The sequence below is a fragment of the Cibotium barometz genome, chromosome 11, assembly GCF_041138505.1.
Source record: "Cibotium barometz isolate CiBa-2024 chromosome 11, ASM4113850v1, whole genome shotgun sequence".
Lineage (NCBI taxonomy): Eukaryota > Viridiplantae > Streptophyta > Polypodiopsida > Cyatheales > Cibotiaceae > Cibotium > Cibotium barometz.
In genome coordinates this window covers 6,653,563-6,668,734 of record NC_141056.1, presented here as the reverse complement: position 1 = coordinate 6,668,734, position 15,172 = coordinate 6,653,563, and the positions used below count along the sequence as shown (strand labels likewise).

General features: G+C 43.5%; 1 protein-coding gene across 4 annotated transcripts; it reads left to right on the top strand.

Moving 5' to 3' along the window:
- The first annotated feature begins 437 nt into the window (after positions 1–437).
- LOC147633699 (uncharacterized) lies at positions 438–14,716 on the top strand. Of its 4 annotated transcripts, XM_086804706.1 has the most exons (5): positions 440–594; positions 9,578–10,217; positions 11,805–11,921; positions 12,031–13,187; positions 14,273–14,716. In XM_086804706.1, exons 2-4 carry the CDS (start codon positions 9,600–9,602, stop codon positions 13,150–13,152), a joined length of 1,857 nt encoding a protein of 618 aa, XP_086660832.1. In that variant the 5' UTR covers positions 440–594; positions 9,578–9,599; the 3' UTR covers positions 13,153–13,187; positions 14,273–14,716. The 4 variants fall into 4 exon arrangements, with proteins under 4 accessions (XP_086660833.1, XP_086660832.1, XP_086660830.1 ...); XM_086804707.1 differs by lacking the exon at positions 14,273–14,716 and having other exon boundaries at positions 438–594; positions 12,031–13,771; XM_086804704.1 differs by lacking the exons at positions 440–594; positions 14,273–14,716 and adding an exon at positions 9,325–9,361 and having other exon boundaries at positions 12,031–13,771.
- Positions 14,717–15,172: the final 456 nt, after the last annotated feature.

The following is a 15,172-nucleotide window of genomic DNA, read 5'->3' as shown; positions in this document are numbered from 1 at the left end:
ACCACTTCAGTATTAAGTGTAACTAAAGGGGGATAATCTGGGCTGCAATTGATACTATGTTTTGTAAAATGCTATGTAATTACTGAAAAGATAATCTGGGCTTCATGGTTTGGGATGGTGGGAGAGGGTAACTGGGAATTCCATGCTATCCTTGGGGTTATGGTGGATTCATAAGTTCATTTCATATTTCTATAAATAACCATTTAAGAGAGCAAATGATGGTGAAAACAAGGCATTTAATGGCAATATCCAATTGTTTAAATGTGGGAGCATACGAATGTGTGAATGCATGTGTTCATGAGTGTCAAGTATGTGTTCATGTGTGGTGTATATGCATGTTATATATATGTGTGTGTGTGTGTGTGTGTGTGTGTGTGTATATGGCTGTATGTTCAAGTTGTATACATTTATGGTTTAATCTTTATGTTGTGCACACATATGTTTGTATGTTTTCTTAGGTATATAGAGGCATGTTTGATTATTATTGTATGTATATTATGTACATGTAATGATGTACTAGTATGTATTTGTTTTTAAAGCAAGGGCTTCGTGGGGCTGTGTTGTTGGCTGCCCCATTGACAGGGCTCTTCTAAGGTATGCTGCTTTTTTCTTTATCGTTACCTCCGTTTTACTGCGCATGCGATTTCGCGTTTCTCCGACTCGTTAGGGTTTTGTAAAGCTGTTGAAAACCTCATTGTAAGGTGATTTATCTGTTCCCTGCCTAGGTTCTTAGCAGAAATGAGCTTTTTGGAGTAGTGCAAGAAGTGCGTTTAGGGCGAGTGTTTTAGAGATGCTTTTAGGGTTAGGGTTTCCAGACTAATTGTTTATTTTTTCTTTTTCTGTTGAGTAGATCCTCCTAATAGTTAGCCCGTAGGCCTAGCCACGCACCAACGGGATGGTTTCAGCGGGGTTTGAACCTGGTTGATTTTTTAGGGTTGGGTTAGCTTGTTTCTGGTCCTTTTCTAGGGTTATGGTTTTCCAGACAGAGTTGGCTATGGATGACATATTTAAGAAACAGTCCTAATACACATTATATGAAACACATTATATGAAAGAGGATCAATAACACAGGCCTATGTCCAGATTACAGAGGCCTACAACACACACACAGACAAGTTTTCTAACCTTGCAGTACCTCTCACGGACTTACTCAAGGGCGTGAAGACTCGTTGTCAAAAAGTTTCCATCACGCACAAGGCTCTAGAGGCATTCGAACAATGAAGAAAGTTGCCTCGGAGTCACCAGTTTTGAAGTTGGCGTCATGAGATGATTCTTTTGAGGTGATTATCGATGCTAGTAACCTTGCCATTGGGATTGTTTTACAGTAAGATAGTAGGCCAATGGTTTATTATAGCCGCAAGTTGAATAATGCCGAAAAAAATTATTCGGTGTATGACAAAGAGCTTTTGGGGGTGATGACCGCTCTTAAACATTAGAAGCACTTCCTTTACAGGAGAGACTTCATAGTTAAGACAGATCACTAGGCACTTAAATGGTTGCAAACCATGCCCAGTGCCCGATGGAGTGACATGCAATGCAGATGGAGTTGATTGATCCAACAATTTGGGAGAATGATTGAATATGTCCCTGGTAAAAATAACCCCGTTGCCAATGCTCTTAGTTGAAAAGACATAATTCAGACATTGTAGGAGTCCACTGTGCTGGAAATTCCAGGCAAAGACTTGGACAGAATGAAGGCATAGTATCCAGATTCGGAAGAGTTTGAGACTCAATATCAATTGGCTCTTGGTTCAAAACCAGGCCACTACAGTATACATGATGGTTGGTTGTTTTTCAAGAACCGTCTCTGTGTACTGTATCAAGAGTACCTTGGATAAGTTAGAGAGATCATTCTATTGGCGTAAGATGCGACGGGAGGTCTACCAACACGTCCAATCATGTCAGATATGTTAAAAGATGAAAGTTCCTCATATGAAACTAGCAGGGTTACTTCAACCTTTGCGTATTCCAGAAGGACTTTTTCATGACATCAATATGGACTTCGTAGGTCCTCTTCCCGCCTCAGGTGGATCTAGAAACAGCCAGTGTATGATTATTGTGAACAGATTTAGTAAGTTTTTGCATGCTCATTCCATGTAAGTAGACAACCACAACCGAGGACATAGCTTTCTTGTTCATTCGATTTTGGTATCCCATTAGTAGTTTGCCACGGACAATCACATCATATAGAGATCCTAAATTCACGTCCCATTTTTGGAGCGCATTATTGGACTATTTTGGGATTAAGTTGTTGTTGTCGAGTGCATTCCATCCTCAAACAGATGGCCAAACAAAAATTTATAATCAATTGGCCTTTGACGTTCTCAAATCATACTACGATGACTAGCAATCGAAATGGGAACGATACCTTCCATTGGTTTAGGCAATTCTAAACGATACTCACTAATCGAGTATTGGCTGTACGCCATATTAGACAGCATTTGGTTGCCGGTCCTCATCTCTTTTTACGAGACAGGTATCACCATCTCTAGAGGCCAATAAGACAACCGAGACATTCTCAGAAATCATTGAGTTAGTTAAGGAGCGCCATGTCGTAGCTTAGGAAGCATATATCCGGCAAGCCAACAAATCTAGGCGAGATGTTAACTCTAAGAAGGGAGATTGGGTATATCACCGCATCATGAAACAACGGCTTAAGCAAGTGGGCAAGCGTTGTCCCAAGCTTTCATTCCGAAGTTTTAGCCCATTTCGCGTCATTCAGAAGTTAAGTGATGTCTCTTTAAAGTTAAAGTTGCCGGAAAGTTGTACTATGCACAATGTCTTTTATGTTTCTTGGTTGAAGTCATATGTAGGTCCAACATTGCAAGATCTATCATCAGAAGAGCAACAACCAGATACGATCGAGGAAGCCGAAGTCAAAGAGCCAGAGAAAATTCTCCTCCATAGATAGAAGCATGGTTCCGATCGAAGAATATGACAGTTTTACTGGAAATTCAACGACCGAGAAACTCATGAAGCAGCATGGCTGGATGAAGAGTTCTTTTAGGAGTATTCCCAGTTTGTTGGCGGACTACTTGGAAACTTTGAATCTGCCGCCAAGTTAAGCAGTAGGGAATGTCATGTGCACCCTGCACTGGGGTACACATTGACACGGTGGCATGATCATCAATGCAACATTTTGTACCGAAGTAGTACCTTTTTATAGAAATATTTGTCGTACGCCGTGACTCCATTGTGAGCCCTCAGTCCAGGGGTAGTCAGGCAGCACGAGCTATGTAGGTCAGTCTCTAAGCCTTAGAGGTTAGTCAAGAACCAGTCCTCTTAACCCACTTGGAGAATTCATCAGATAGTGCATGTAGAGTGAGCCTTAGAAATAGGTATGCATCAGTAGCATTAAACATAAGCATTGCATTGCTCATAGTGTCATCAGTGTCACCATTTGGCCACCTAATTGGTCCACCCGTGCTTTCTTATCATGTATGTACATTGAACTGGTGTCCATGGCAATTGTTTATGCCGGGGATTGATGCCACTCATGTGATACTGTGGACTTGGCTTTCCGTTGGGACTTATGCCTGTGCACATGCTCGGAAATGCTTGGTGGATTGGTATTCCATTGGGTCTGGTACCTCGTGTACTTACCTGGAGCACGTCTATTTTGGTATAGGCTCATGAACGGGGATTGTCCATACCAGTGCTGCATTGCATAGCATCTTTATGTGCTTGCTTGCAATTAAAATTGCATGCTGTTTTCATGCTTGCTTGACCAATGTGTAGTTTCAGGTAAGGAGATGCCCGTCTGTGAATTGTGCGTGTGAAACTGTCTGACATGGTTATGTGGCATGTGACAGGTGGTAAGTATTGGTCATAAATCTAGCCTTAGGAGTTAGCACTAATTTATAAGTGAGTGTGTACACCCTACATTAAGTTTTGGGCGACCAAAACTCACTTATAAATTATGACCAGCCCAGTGTTCACACACACTGATGTCCCGAGGTGGACATAACCCAATGTCCACCACCCAGACCTTATCCCCTTTGTACAAAGGGAGTAACCAGCCATGTGTCCACTCTAGCTTGCTCCACAAAGCACCTGCCTGCCACCTACACTGGACAACTCACCACCTCACTCCTCCTCTCTCTAGAGATTGGCGCCTTCTTCATGAGGGTTGTTGGGCTACATTTTCTGCACTTTCTCCTTCCCAACTTCATTTCCAAGCTTACTAAGGTGATTCTCAAGCTTCCAAGAGTGTTTCCGGATGCTAATCACTCTCCTACACACTCCCAATGACTGAAATTCAGCAAAACAATCCTCTTTATTGTCGTAATTTTTGGTCTTTTTGCTGAAAATCCTAATTTCAGTCCTCCTTTCTCAAGTTGAACCATAGGGGAAGCTTTCCCAAGGTTCCCTTCATCCTCTTGAAGACTTTTGTTGCGAAGAAATGCGACAAATCGAAGATCTCTTCACTCCAAGGACTTCCATTGCGAAGACTTTCGCTGTCATCGACTCTACTTGCAATTGGTAAGCTTTAATGCTTAAATATGGAAGCAAGTAGCAGGAGGGAGGAACCGGATTACAAGATCACATACCTTGTGTAGTGTTCTCTTGTCCTGCGTGCTCTCTTGCATATTGTTGCTACCATGTGTTGGTGGAATAATAGAGAGCAAATGGTAGGGAACATGGGCACTTGAGAGGGTAATGTGGATTGCAAGTCTACATCTACAACCACTTGTTTTCAATACTGTATTCATATGCATTGGTATGGAAATCTAGTCAGAAATGCCGATGACACTATGTACTTGATTCTCCCAAGATCAATATACTTTATTTGAGGGAGGGGTCAGCCGTTCCGGCTCATTGTGTGTCTCTTGTCAATTCAGCAATTTACTTCTTGTATTTGAGCAAGTGTCCATAAAATCTTAGTGTATTTAAGTGTATTGATTAGCATTGTGTTCAACCAAGTTACATTGGTATCAGAGCATACGGTTCTCTTTCACTTCTATCGTGAGAGACGATCACCATGAACTCTACACTTAGGACATTATGGACAACCATACAATGAATGTTGGAGATGCTAACACAAGAGATAGGGACATTGAAATGCATGCCTCCAATGCTTTACAAGATGAGCAAACTCATGTGGTGCACAATAGAGAACATGAATATGTGGGACAGCCGTCCTGTGGCAAAGAGAAGATGCAGGTTGAAGAGTCTATAGTCTTGAGGGCTGAACTTACTCATATGCAGGCTCTTCTCCATGCACAACAAGAAGAATTGAATCTTTACCGTCGCGAGGATCCATTGGTACATGACTGTTTGAAGGCCAAGGAAGCTGAATCTTATATGGATCATGCAATAGCAATGATTGCTCAAGAGTTGCACATGCAACCGAGGGATGCAGCACGTGCATACTTGGCTCGTACCGAGGATGCCTATGCAAACAATTTTGCTTCTCTCTACTCTTCTTGTGATATGATCTCTTGAGATTTTTTAGGTACTTATGAGTATTCTAGCTTTCATATGAGCTCTTACATTGATGGTCTCAAATGTATTTGTGATAACACTTGACTCTCGGAAGTTTATGTGTATGCGTATGCATGTGTGCGTGCGTGCGTGTGTGTGTGTATGTGTGTATGCATGTTTTGGGCTGATTTGATGGCTGGTCATGCACATGCCTCATATGTGATCAAAGAGGGTTATCTCATGAAAGATAATTGCCTATGTGTGGTGTCTGACATGAGGCAAAAGGTTTTGGATGAGTGCCATGCTCCTTCATATACTGGTCATAGAAGCATAATGCCTACTACGCACATGATTGAGCGGTATTTCTTTTGGCCAGGTATGCGGAAGGACATAGAGGCACATGTACGTGCATGTATCACCTGTCAAAAGGTGAAATTTGATAGGCAAAAAGCACCAGATTTGCTTCAGCCATTGCCTATTCCCACGCAGCCATGGGAAAGTATTACAATTGATTTCATTATAGACTGACTTGCCACGGATCCAACAGGGTAATGATACAATTTGGACAATTGTGGACAGGTTTAGCAAGCAAGCTCATTTCTTGCCAGTCAAAAAGACCATCAAAGTTGAGCATATGGTTAAAATATATCTTGCACAAGTGTTCAAGCATCATGGAATGCCGAAGTCCATTGAAGGGGATAGAGATCCCAGGACTGCAAGTCTCTTTTGGCGGGCCTTATTTGATAATATGGACACTAAATTGGACTTCTCATTAGCTTATCACCCTCAAACGGATAGGCAAAGTGAGGTTGCAAATTCAGCCGTGTTGGATCTCTTGAAATGTTATGTGGCAGATCAGAAGTCTTCTTGGGAAAAGTACTTACCGCTTGTGGAATTTGCATACAACAACACGATGCATGCATCTACGGGAAAGGCCCCGTTTGAGATTGTTTATGGTAAGGTGGTTTTACCACCCATCCTTCGCACAAGGATGAGATATTTGCAGCTGATGAGTATGTAAGAGACTTGGATATTGCTTTTGCTCAAGTGCGGACAGCCATTGCAAGGTCACAAGATGAGCATAAAAAGGTTGCTGACAATCATAGAAGGCAATTGGGTGTTAAAGAGAATGATTGGGTATTGCTGAAATTTGAGAAAGCAAGACTTGCAAAGAGGCTTAGCAAAGAGGGTGCATATCCTAAGGTTGCAACCAGGTACTATAGGCCTTTTCGAGTGATCGAGAATATCAATGAAGTGGCTTTCAGATTGGCATTACCTAGTCATTGGCACATACACAATGCTTTTCATGTGAGTCTCCTTCGCAAGTATGTAGGACCGGAGCCCAGTGAAACGGTCATTGAAGATCCACCAGAAGTGGATGAGCTTGAGGAGATCTTGCAGCCAGAGCAGATTGTGTATCACAAGGAACGCAAGCTTGCTGCAGGCAAAGTTGTGAGGCGTTACCTTGTGAAGTTTAAGAACTATCTTCCCATTGATGCTAAATGGGTAGATGAAGAGTTCTTCAGAGATTGCCCGCATGTGCTTCAGACATATTTGGATGCTTTTCAGTTGCGGACAACTGTTTAGAAGCCGGGAGGAATGTCACCATTTGGCCATCCAATTGGTCCACCTGTGCTTTCTTATCATGTATGTACATTGGACTGGTGTCCATGGCAGTTGTTTATGCCGGGGATTGATGCCACTCGTGATACTGTGGACTTGGCTTTCCGTTGGGACTTGTGCCTCAGTGTACATGCCCAGAAATGCTTGGTGGATTGGTGTTCCATTGGGTCTGGTACCTCGTGTACTTGCTTGGAGCACGTCTATTTTGGTATAGTCTCATGAACGTGGATTGTCCATACCAATGTTGCATTGCATAGCATCTTTATGTGCTTGCTTGCAATTGAAATTGCATGTTGTTTTCATGCTTGCTTGACCAATGTGTAGTTCCGGGTAAGGGGACGCCCGCCCGCGAACTGTGCGTGTGAAACTGTCTGCTAACATGGTTATGTGGCATGTGACAGGTGGTAAGTATTGGTCATAAACCTAGCCTTAGGAGTTAGCACTAATTTATACTACATTAAGTTTTGGGCGACCAAAACTCACTTATAAATTATAACCAGTCCGGTGTTCACACACACTAATGTCCCGAGGTGGACATAACCCAATGTCCACCGCCCAGACCTTATCTCCTTTGTACAAAGGGAGTAACCAGCCATGTGTCCGCTCTAGCTTGCTCCACAAAGCACCTGCCTGCCATCTACACTGGACAACTCACCACCTCACTCCTCTTCTCTCTAGAGATTGGCGCCTCCTTCATGAGGGCTGTTGGGTTGCATTTTCTGCACTTTCTCCTTCCCAACTCCATTTCCAAGCTTGCTAAGGTGATTCTCAAGCTTCCAAGAGTGTTTCCGGATGCTAATCATTCTCCTACACACTCCCAATGACTGAAATTCAGGAAAACAGCTCTCTTTATTGTCGTAATTTTTGGTCTTTTTTCTGAAAACCCTAATTTCAACCCTCCTTTCTCAAGTTGAACCATAGGGGAAGCTTTCCTAAGGTTCCCTTCATCCTCTTCAAGACTTTTGTCGTGAAGAAATGCGACAAATCGAAGATCTCTTCACTCCAAGGACTTCCAGCGCGAAGACTTCCACTGTCATTGACTCTACTTGCAATTGGTAAGCTTTAATGCTTAAATATGGAAGCAAGTAGCAGGAGGGAGGAACCGGATTACAAGATCACATACCCTGTGTAGTGTTCTCTTGTCCTACATTCTCTCTTGCATATTGTTGCGACCGTGTGTTGGTGGAACGATAGAGAGCAGATGGTAGGGAACATGGACACTTGAGAGGGTAGTGTGGATTGCAAGTCTACATCGACAACCACTTGTTTGCAATACTGTATTCATATGCATTGGTATGGAAATCTAGTCAAAAATGCCCATGACACTATGTACTTGATTCTCCAAGATCAATATACTTTATTTGAGGGAGGGGTCGGCCGTTCCGGCTCATTGTGTGTCTCTTGTCAATTCAGCAATTTACTTCTTGTATTTGAGCAAGTGTCCATCAAATCTTAGTGTATTTAAGTGTATTGATTAGCATTGTGTTCAATCAAATTACAATCAGCCTGTCCGAGGGCTGTTCACAGCCCTAGGCAGCAGACGAGGCCAGCCACATGACAGGCAGTTGGGGCCGGTATGCTCGAGTCAGCCAGCATTTGCAACAGGTTGACAGCCTAACTCTGTATGTGCAGCAGTCGGCCAGCTTAAGAAATCAGTAGCAGCTAGTATAAAGGCTTGAAACAGAACATCAAGCAGTGCTCAACATTTTATGCTGATTAATAGCATTAAATGCTCTTTTTCAACATTATTTGTCCAACAGGGAACTGGCTGACAGCATATGCTGGCCAACCTGCTCCTGGAGGACATATATAAACAAGTGCTTCATTCCTCATTCATTCATTCAGTATTTCAGCAAAGTACAACAGCAGTTCAGCATCCAATCATCTCCATGCTATCATTGAAGTCCTCTTCAGCACTCAGCCAGCATACATGCAGTCCTACAGCTATCTAAACTTGCATTAGTGGCCCAAAGAGTCTTCTACAGTTGGTGGATACTCAGCCGACGTACGGTCTTCCTCGTCCTTGTGTTGGGCATTCATATCGCTTGTTTTCTCAAGCATTGTACAACATTCTCCAAAGAATAATATAAGCAAATACTCGTGCTTGCAAGGGAGGGGGGGGGGGGTTTCAGTGGGTATTTGGGATCCAATAAGGTGTCATCTACTTCACTCTCTCATTCTCTTCTCGCTCTCTCTACTCTATGAATTTGGATGCTAAAGATTCTCACTACATAAAGGTATAAAGAAGGCCCTGTTGTGCGTTATCACGATCAACCTCAGTGCATGTAACACCCCCCTCTCTTCCTTGTCCGAGGTAGTTATCTCAGAGAGCGGCAAGCCAGGGAGGGGACTTACCCTCACCAGTGCCTTTTCCTCCTTTGGAGGTCATGAGCATGGCTGGCTGGTTTTTCTTTTAACTGATAGAAGGATCTATTTCTTAGGAAACCGAAAAGCTTGTCATCTAATTTGAAGCTTGTTAAGCTGTAGATTATCTGAAACTCATAGGTGGTTTTTTTGGTCGACTTTACAGGAAATTGTTTCGGATTTGAAGCATGTCTGCGAGAATGCATTCTAAACAATCTGGGGCATGGGAAAGGGGTTCCCCTGGTAGAAGACGTCCAAGAGGGGGAAGAGGGTCCCCGGCCAAGAACGAGCAGTTTCGTGGAAGGGAGCTAGAATCTCCTGAAAGATCAAAGAGAAGCAGGTGGGAATCCCCCTCAAGAGATCGTATGGACTCCTCTGGGAGGATGCGGAGAAGGGACTTCAAATCTTCTCCAAGAGCAGGCCAAAGGGGGTTTGGTTCTCCACCGAAATCAAGGAAAAGTGGTTTTGATGATGGACTCAGGCCATCTCTCAATGAACGTCACAGGGCTGAAGAGGAGTATCGCCTTCGGGCCACATGTCAAGAAGGCCGCAGAGAAGGACGAGGGCCTGCTGGCTTGGTCTTCTTGTGCAGCTCCGTAACACTGAGGGAGTGCTTCCATTATCGTGTTTTGGGTCTGCCAGAAGCTCAAAGAGACATTGTGGAACGGGTTGTTCCAGGAACTAAACTTTTCTTGTTTAACTTTGACACAAAAGAGCTTTTTGGTGTGTTTGAGGCTGCCTCTCATGGTGGCTTAAACCTTGTGCCCGAAGCACTTCAAGACTCCAAAGGGTCATATGCTGCCCAGGTTGGTACATTTTTCTTCCTTCATACACACTGTTTATATATGCATGGTAATTTTTGACAATCTCTCTCTGCCGCCTCCCCCCCCCCCCCCCCCTCCCCCCCTCCTCCCCCTGCGGGCGGCATTCTGCAGCTTTACTTATCCGTTTCAGATTTCAGATACCTTTTTGGCTGTACCTCAAGTCTTTTTGTAAAAGGTTACTGGGGTGTGTGTGTGTGTGTGTGCTTGCTGGACCTTGGTACATTGGATCAGTCAAGTAGATGGTGTGAGACCTTGTGATCTTAACAGGCAATGCAGGGGTGTGACATGCTATGAGTGGGCTCCTAAGTAGCAAAGCCTTGTGAAGAAAGAAGTGCCGTACATTGTGTATCTTGTGCTCTATACGATCCATGGAGCCCTTTGTTCTTTGAACTTGCATATGAATACACTTGCTCCTATGTGCCATGTAAGTGGTCTCATGTATGTGGTACAATGCCTGTGTTTGATCATCTCTTCGATCTTCTTTGTCCATTTTAGAATGCAGATCGCAGGAGGAAAGTTAGAAATCCTCAATTGTGTGATGAAGCATGTGACAGTTGTGGTCTACATAAACTGATGAAATCAGAAGACGAAAGACATGGTTTTGTAAAGCCATATTCATGTATCCAGTGGTCTTTGTGGATGTGGGTCTTTAAGGTGTTGGCTTAAAAAAATCTCTACAACAGATGATCTGAACTATTTTACCAAAAATACTGGTTTACTCCCTCAGCAGTTGGGCAAGAAAGTGAAGACCAAAGGAAGGAGTAAGGCTGCACTATGCATCATGCATTGGGGTTGATGGAGGAGTGTAGTGGGCTGCTCTTTTCATGGAGGAGTTGGGGTTGACGGAGGAGTGCAGTGGGTCGCCCTTTCATGAAGGTTTGGGCGATTGCATAGTTGTGGTTGGCCAGTTTGGCAGCGGGTTGGGTGACCATGCTGCTGGCCTACCTAGCTGCCCATTTGGTCTTCCTATTGGCTTCTCACCTGCCAAAGACTCAAAGCTCCAGTCTAGCAACTGGAAATGTGATTTATGCATGATGCTTCAAGCATTTTTGTGGAAGTCCCACTAGTGTAGTCGCTGCCCACACTGCTACTCTGTTGTGCCTGCTGTCCATTTGGTCGTCCTATTGGCTTCTTACCAGTTGAAGGTCCAGTCTAGGAAGTGTGATATATGCATGATGCTTCAAGCATTTTTGTGGGAAGTCCCACTATTTAGTGTAGTCTTGGGTCAAAAGTGCTTGTGCAGTCTTTTGCCTGGCCCTTGAATAAGGGCTTAACATGCCATAGCATGTCTCTTGTTGCCCACGTGATAATCTGTCTCTCTTTTTCTTTTGGCAGCTTCGTTTTCTTTTTAATGTTGTCCTGACGTCCAGTTTACTCATGGATCATATGCCCACAATTTTTGGTCTCATAGACCCTTTGGGTCTTTTGTAGACATAGTATCTTCTCTCTCTCCCTGCCGTCCCATTTTTTATCCTCTTGAGTTTTGGAGGAGCTTGTGCTTGTATGGCATCATTCAAGGGTATCAAGATGTATGAACACAAGCATAATTGTCCCCTTTCTTTTCGGCAGGTGCGTTTCAACATTTTTAGGGAATGCTTGCCTTTGGCGGATGATATTGCTAGAGATGTGCTTAGAGACAACTTTAGCCAGAGGGGCAAGTTCGATTGTGAGCTTTCTGCCGACCAGGTACCATGGTGGTTTCTCCTATCTGCATGGGATTGGGCCAGACAGTTTCTCTGGGACAAATCCCATTGTTTATCTTACCGAGTCTTTTATCTTTGTTTTTTGTATACAGGTGCTCAAAATCATACAGCTTTTTTCCCATGAACATCCAGGGGGCTCAGGTCAGGGGAGAGACAATGTGGCACAGGAAAGCAAAATTGCACCACTGCGAGTCAATGCATTTGAACCAGATGGAGGACGCTTTTCTTCGGCTCTCCAAGGACCTCATTTGCATGAAAGGAATGCTTTTTCTGAGGCTCAACTCCTCCTGAACAAGCCTCTTGCTCATGGTGCTCACCCTGATCCTGCAGCTGTATTAGGCCAGGGTATGATCGAAGAGGTGGATCAATTAGCCTTGAGATACCTTCAAAATGATCCTGGATTTTCTGGCATTCATCTGGATCCGGTGAATACTAGCCTGCTGTCCAACTATTTGAAAAACAACCCACAGTTTGGCTTCTCGAACCCCTCAAATGATCATTGGCAATCCGGTATGCCACCCGGAGCAAATTTTTTTGGGATCAATTTTCAACCAAATGGTTTACAGCAGGATGTGCCCTTCCCAGCTGGGATTGATGGGATAACAAACCCAAGGTGGTTGGGTTATCCTGGAAGTTCTGTGCCAGATTCTACAAAGAAGGATAACACCAAACATCCAATCAATGATGGAGGAAAGCTGCCGGGTCACTTTTTGCTGGGTTCTATACCAAGTGAAAGAGGGTTGCTTCCTATTCCTGGAATGCACCACCAGATCCCACTTCAACCTGGAATCCCGATTCAACCTGGTATGATTTATCCTTTTCCTGTTGGTGCTACTGTACCAAATGCCTTCCCAATGGCTACTGGGCCTGCAGTAGGTGCTCGACCTGAGTTGGGTGGGCCATTTTTGCCTTTCCATCCTTTGCAAGGACCCCATTTGATTCCTCCCCATGTAATGAACCATCCCCAGCTGGTGAACCATACCCAGGTTTTGAACCATCCCCAGGTGGTGAACTATCCTAACAATCCCCAGCTGGCAAACAATCCAAACAATCGCCAGCAGGCACCTCCTAAGGCTGGTAACAAGCCAAAGAAAAATAAGCAGAAGAAGAAATTTCATGTTCAGAAGGCAGCAGGGGGCGGTGGAGATAAAACAAAGGACGATGCTGCCCAAGCTGATGCCATAGAATCTGCTGCTGCCAAACCTGCCTCTTAGGGTTCATGCCGTCAAAAGTTAACTTATTACTGTTAGTGGGCTCTTTTGTTTGCTGTTATCCAAAATTGTGGAACTTTGCTTTTGGTTAAGCTGATACATGCAGCTGCATACAGTTGAGACTTGTCTTGTGGTTTTGGTGCATGCATCATTGCTGTTGTTGTATGCTTTTCCCTGCGAGGAAATATACAATCTTCTTTTCAGCTAGCTATGGTTGTGTTCTGCCACTAGCTGAGAAGCTTGTAATTGTATGGATAGAGACGTGAAGCTGGAATAGCCTTGATATGTGTGTCTGAGGTCGTTTTGCCCTGCAACCCCTGGGAAATTGGGGGTTGCACACCCCTCAGTAGTGAAAGTACTCTCACTTGGTGAGATGGGAGTACAGCTGTAGCTCTTACAGTCAAGTAGTGGTTCAAAAAAAAGGAACACAAGAGCTGGTTATCTGAGATCACCAAGGAGCTCAACATGGGAATTTAAGGGAGATCATTGAGATGCTTATTGTTGTATGAGATTGCAAAGCCTTTGCATCAAGGAAACCCTGTTAGAGGGGTGCATGTCTTGATTTTTGCATTTGAAACTAATGAAGGCATTATTTGCGGTATTATTCCAAATATGGTTGCAATGAAAAGCCTTTGTATGTGTACAACATAAAATATTACTGAAGGGGTACACTTTCCTTAAGTTTTGAAGAGGAAGCATGCCAACTTCCAGCCACTTTTGTTTGGCCAAAGCTTCTCAACTTCAGGACCAAGGTGACAGTGGAATGATCGTGGATGGTCAAGGCACTCCTTCTGCTCAGTGGTGTAAGGACTCCATGCAAAACAAGAGACACAATGCATGATGGCAAGTGCAATTCATGAAAGTATAGAGGGAGAGGGATCGGTAAGCAACTTAAGGCGTCAATGTATGTTTGAGCCTTGATGTAGCTTTCCAAAGTTAATGATACAACAGAGGACACTTTGGAGCCTTAATGTGATTTTTAAAAAGTTCATTCATGATATATGCCAATTTTATGGTGGATCATTTAGTTTAGCTGTAATGATGTACTAGAGTAGAACATATGGCAAAGTTCATGTCCTTTTTTGGGTGGCGATGATTGATTGTTCTAATGGTTGTTTTTCAGGCTTTTGTCAAGCTTGATAATTGTCAGATTCCTGGGGTACAGGTCATGGATAGCCTTGCAATGGCTCTTTATATACACTATATATGCTTGACAATATGTTGAACATCCATGTTAAAATTGATGGCTTGTTGTGGCTCCATGACCCAACCTGGGGAAGCAATTTCAAATGCACCGATTGATCTAGCAAGCTTGCAAACCATATGTACCTTTCATGTGTCGTGCATGCACAACCTTGTAATTAGTGACAAATACTCAAGCAAGTCCTTTAGAATGCCAAAATACACAAGGATGATGCTTTTGAAGTATTCTGAAGTGGGAAGGAGGATCGAACTAAAGGATCACAAAGATGGGCAGTGTTCATATCTAAGCATTTCAAGGCTATTATACAAACATGGAGTGTTCATATCGAAGCATTTCAAGGCTTTTATACTATGTTGATCATGGCACAAGGCATGAGTTTATACTACTCTACACAAAGGATCATCAAAATGATGATACAGATGTTGATAATGAGTGGACTACGTGAGAAGCAAGTGTGATGTGCATTGTTAATCCAAATTAGGTTTAGCACGCTCAAGCTCACCAAAACCCAATCATAGATTCGGTACGTCAGGTTACCTCAGAATTGGGGTCAAGGCTTCCATCCATACAAACACACACTTGTTTGTCATGGTGTCCCATACTCTTAGGACCTGTCCTAAGGGACACCATTGGTAGATTGTTGTCTTCATCCCTATGGATTGGTAGGAGTGGGGATACAAACATGGCCCATGAACTGCAAGTCTATACTACAACCACCCACTCATCATAGAACTCTCATTTAGATAGCTTTCGCCAATAAAAGCTATACATATGGGGTTTTTATCTTGTAAGTCTTGACCCTTATAATTAGATTGATTT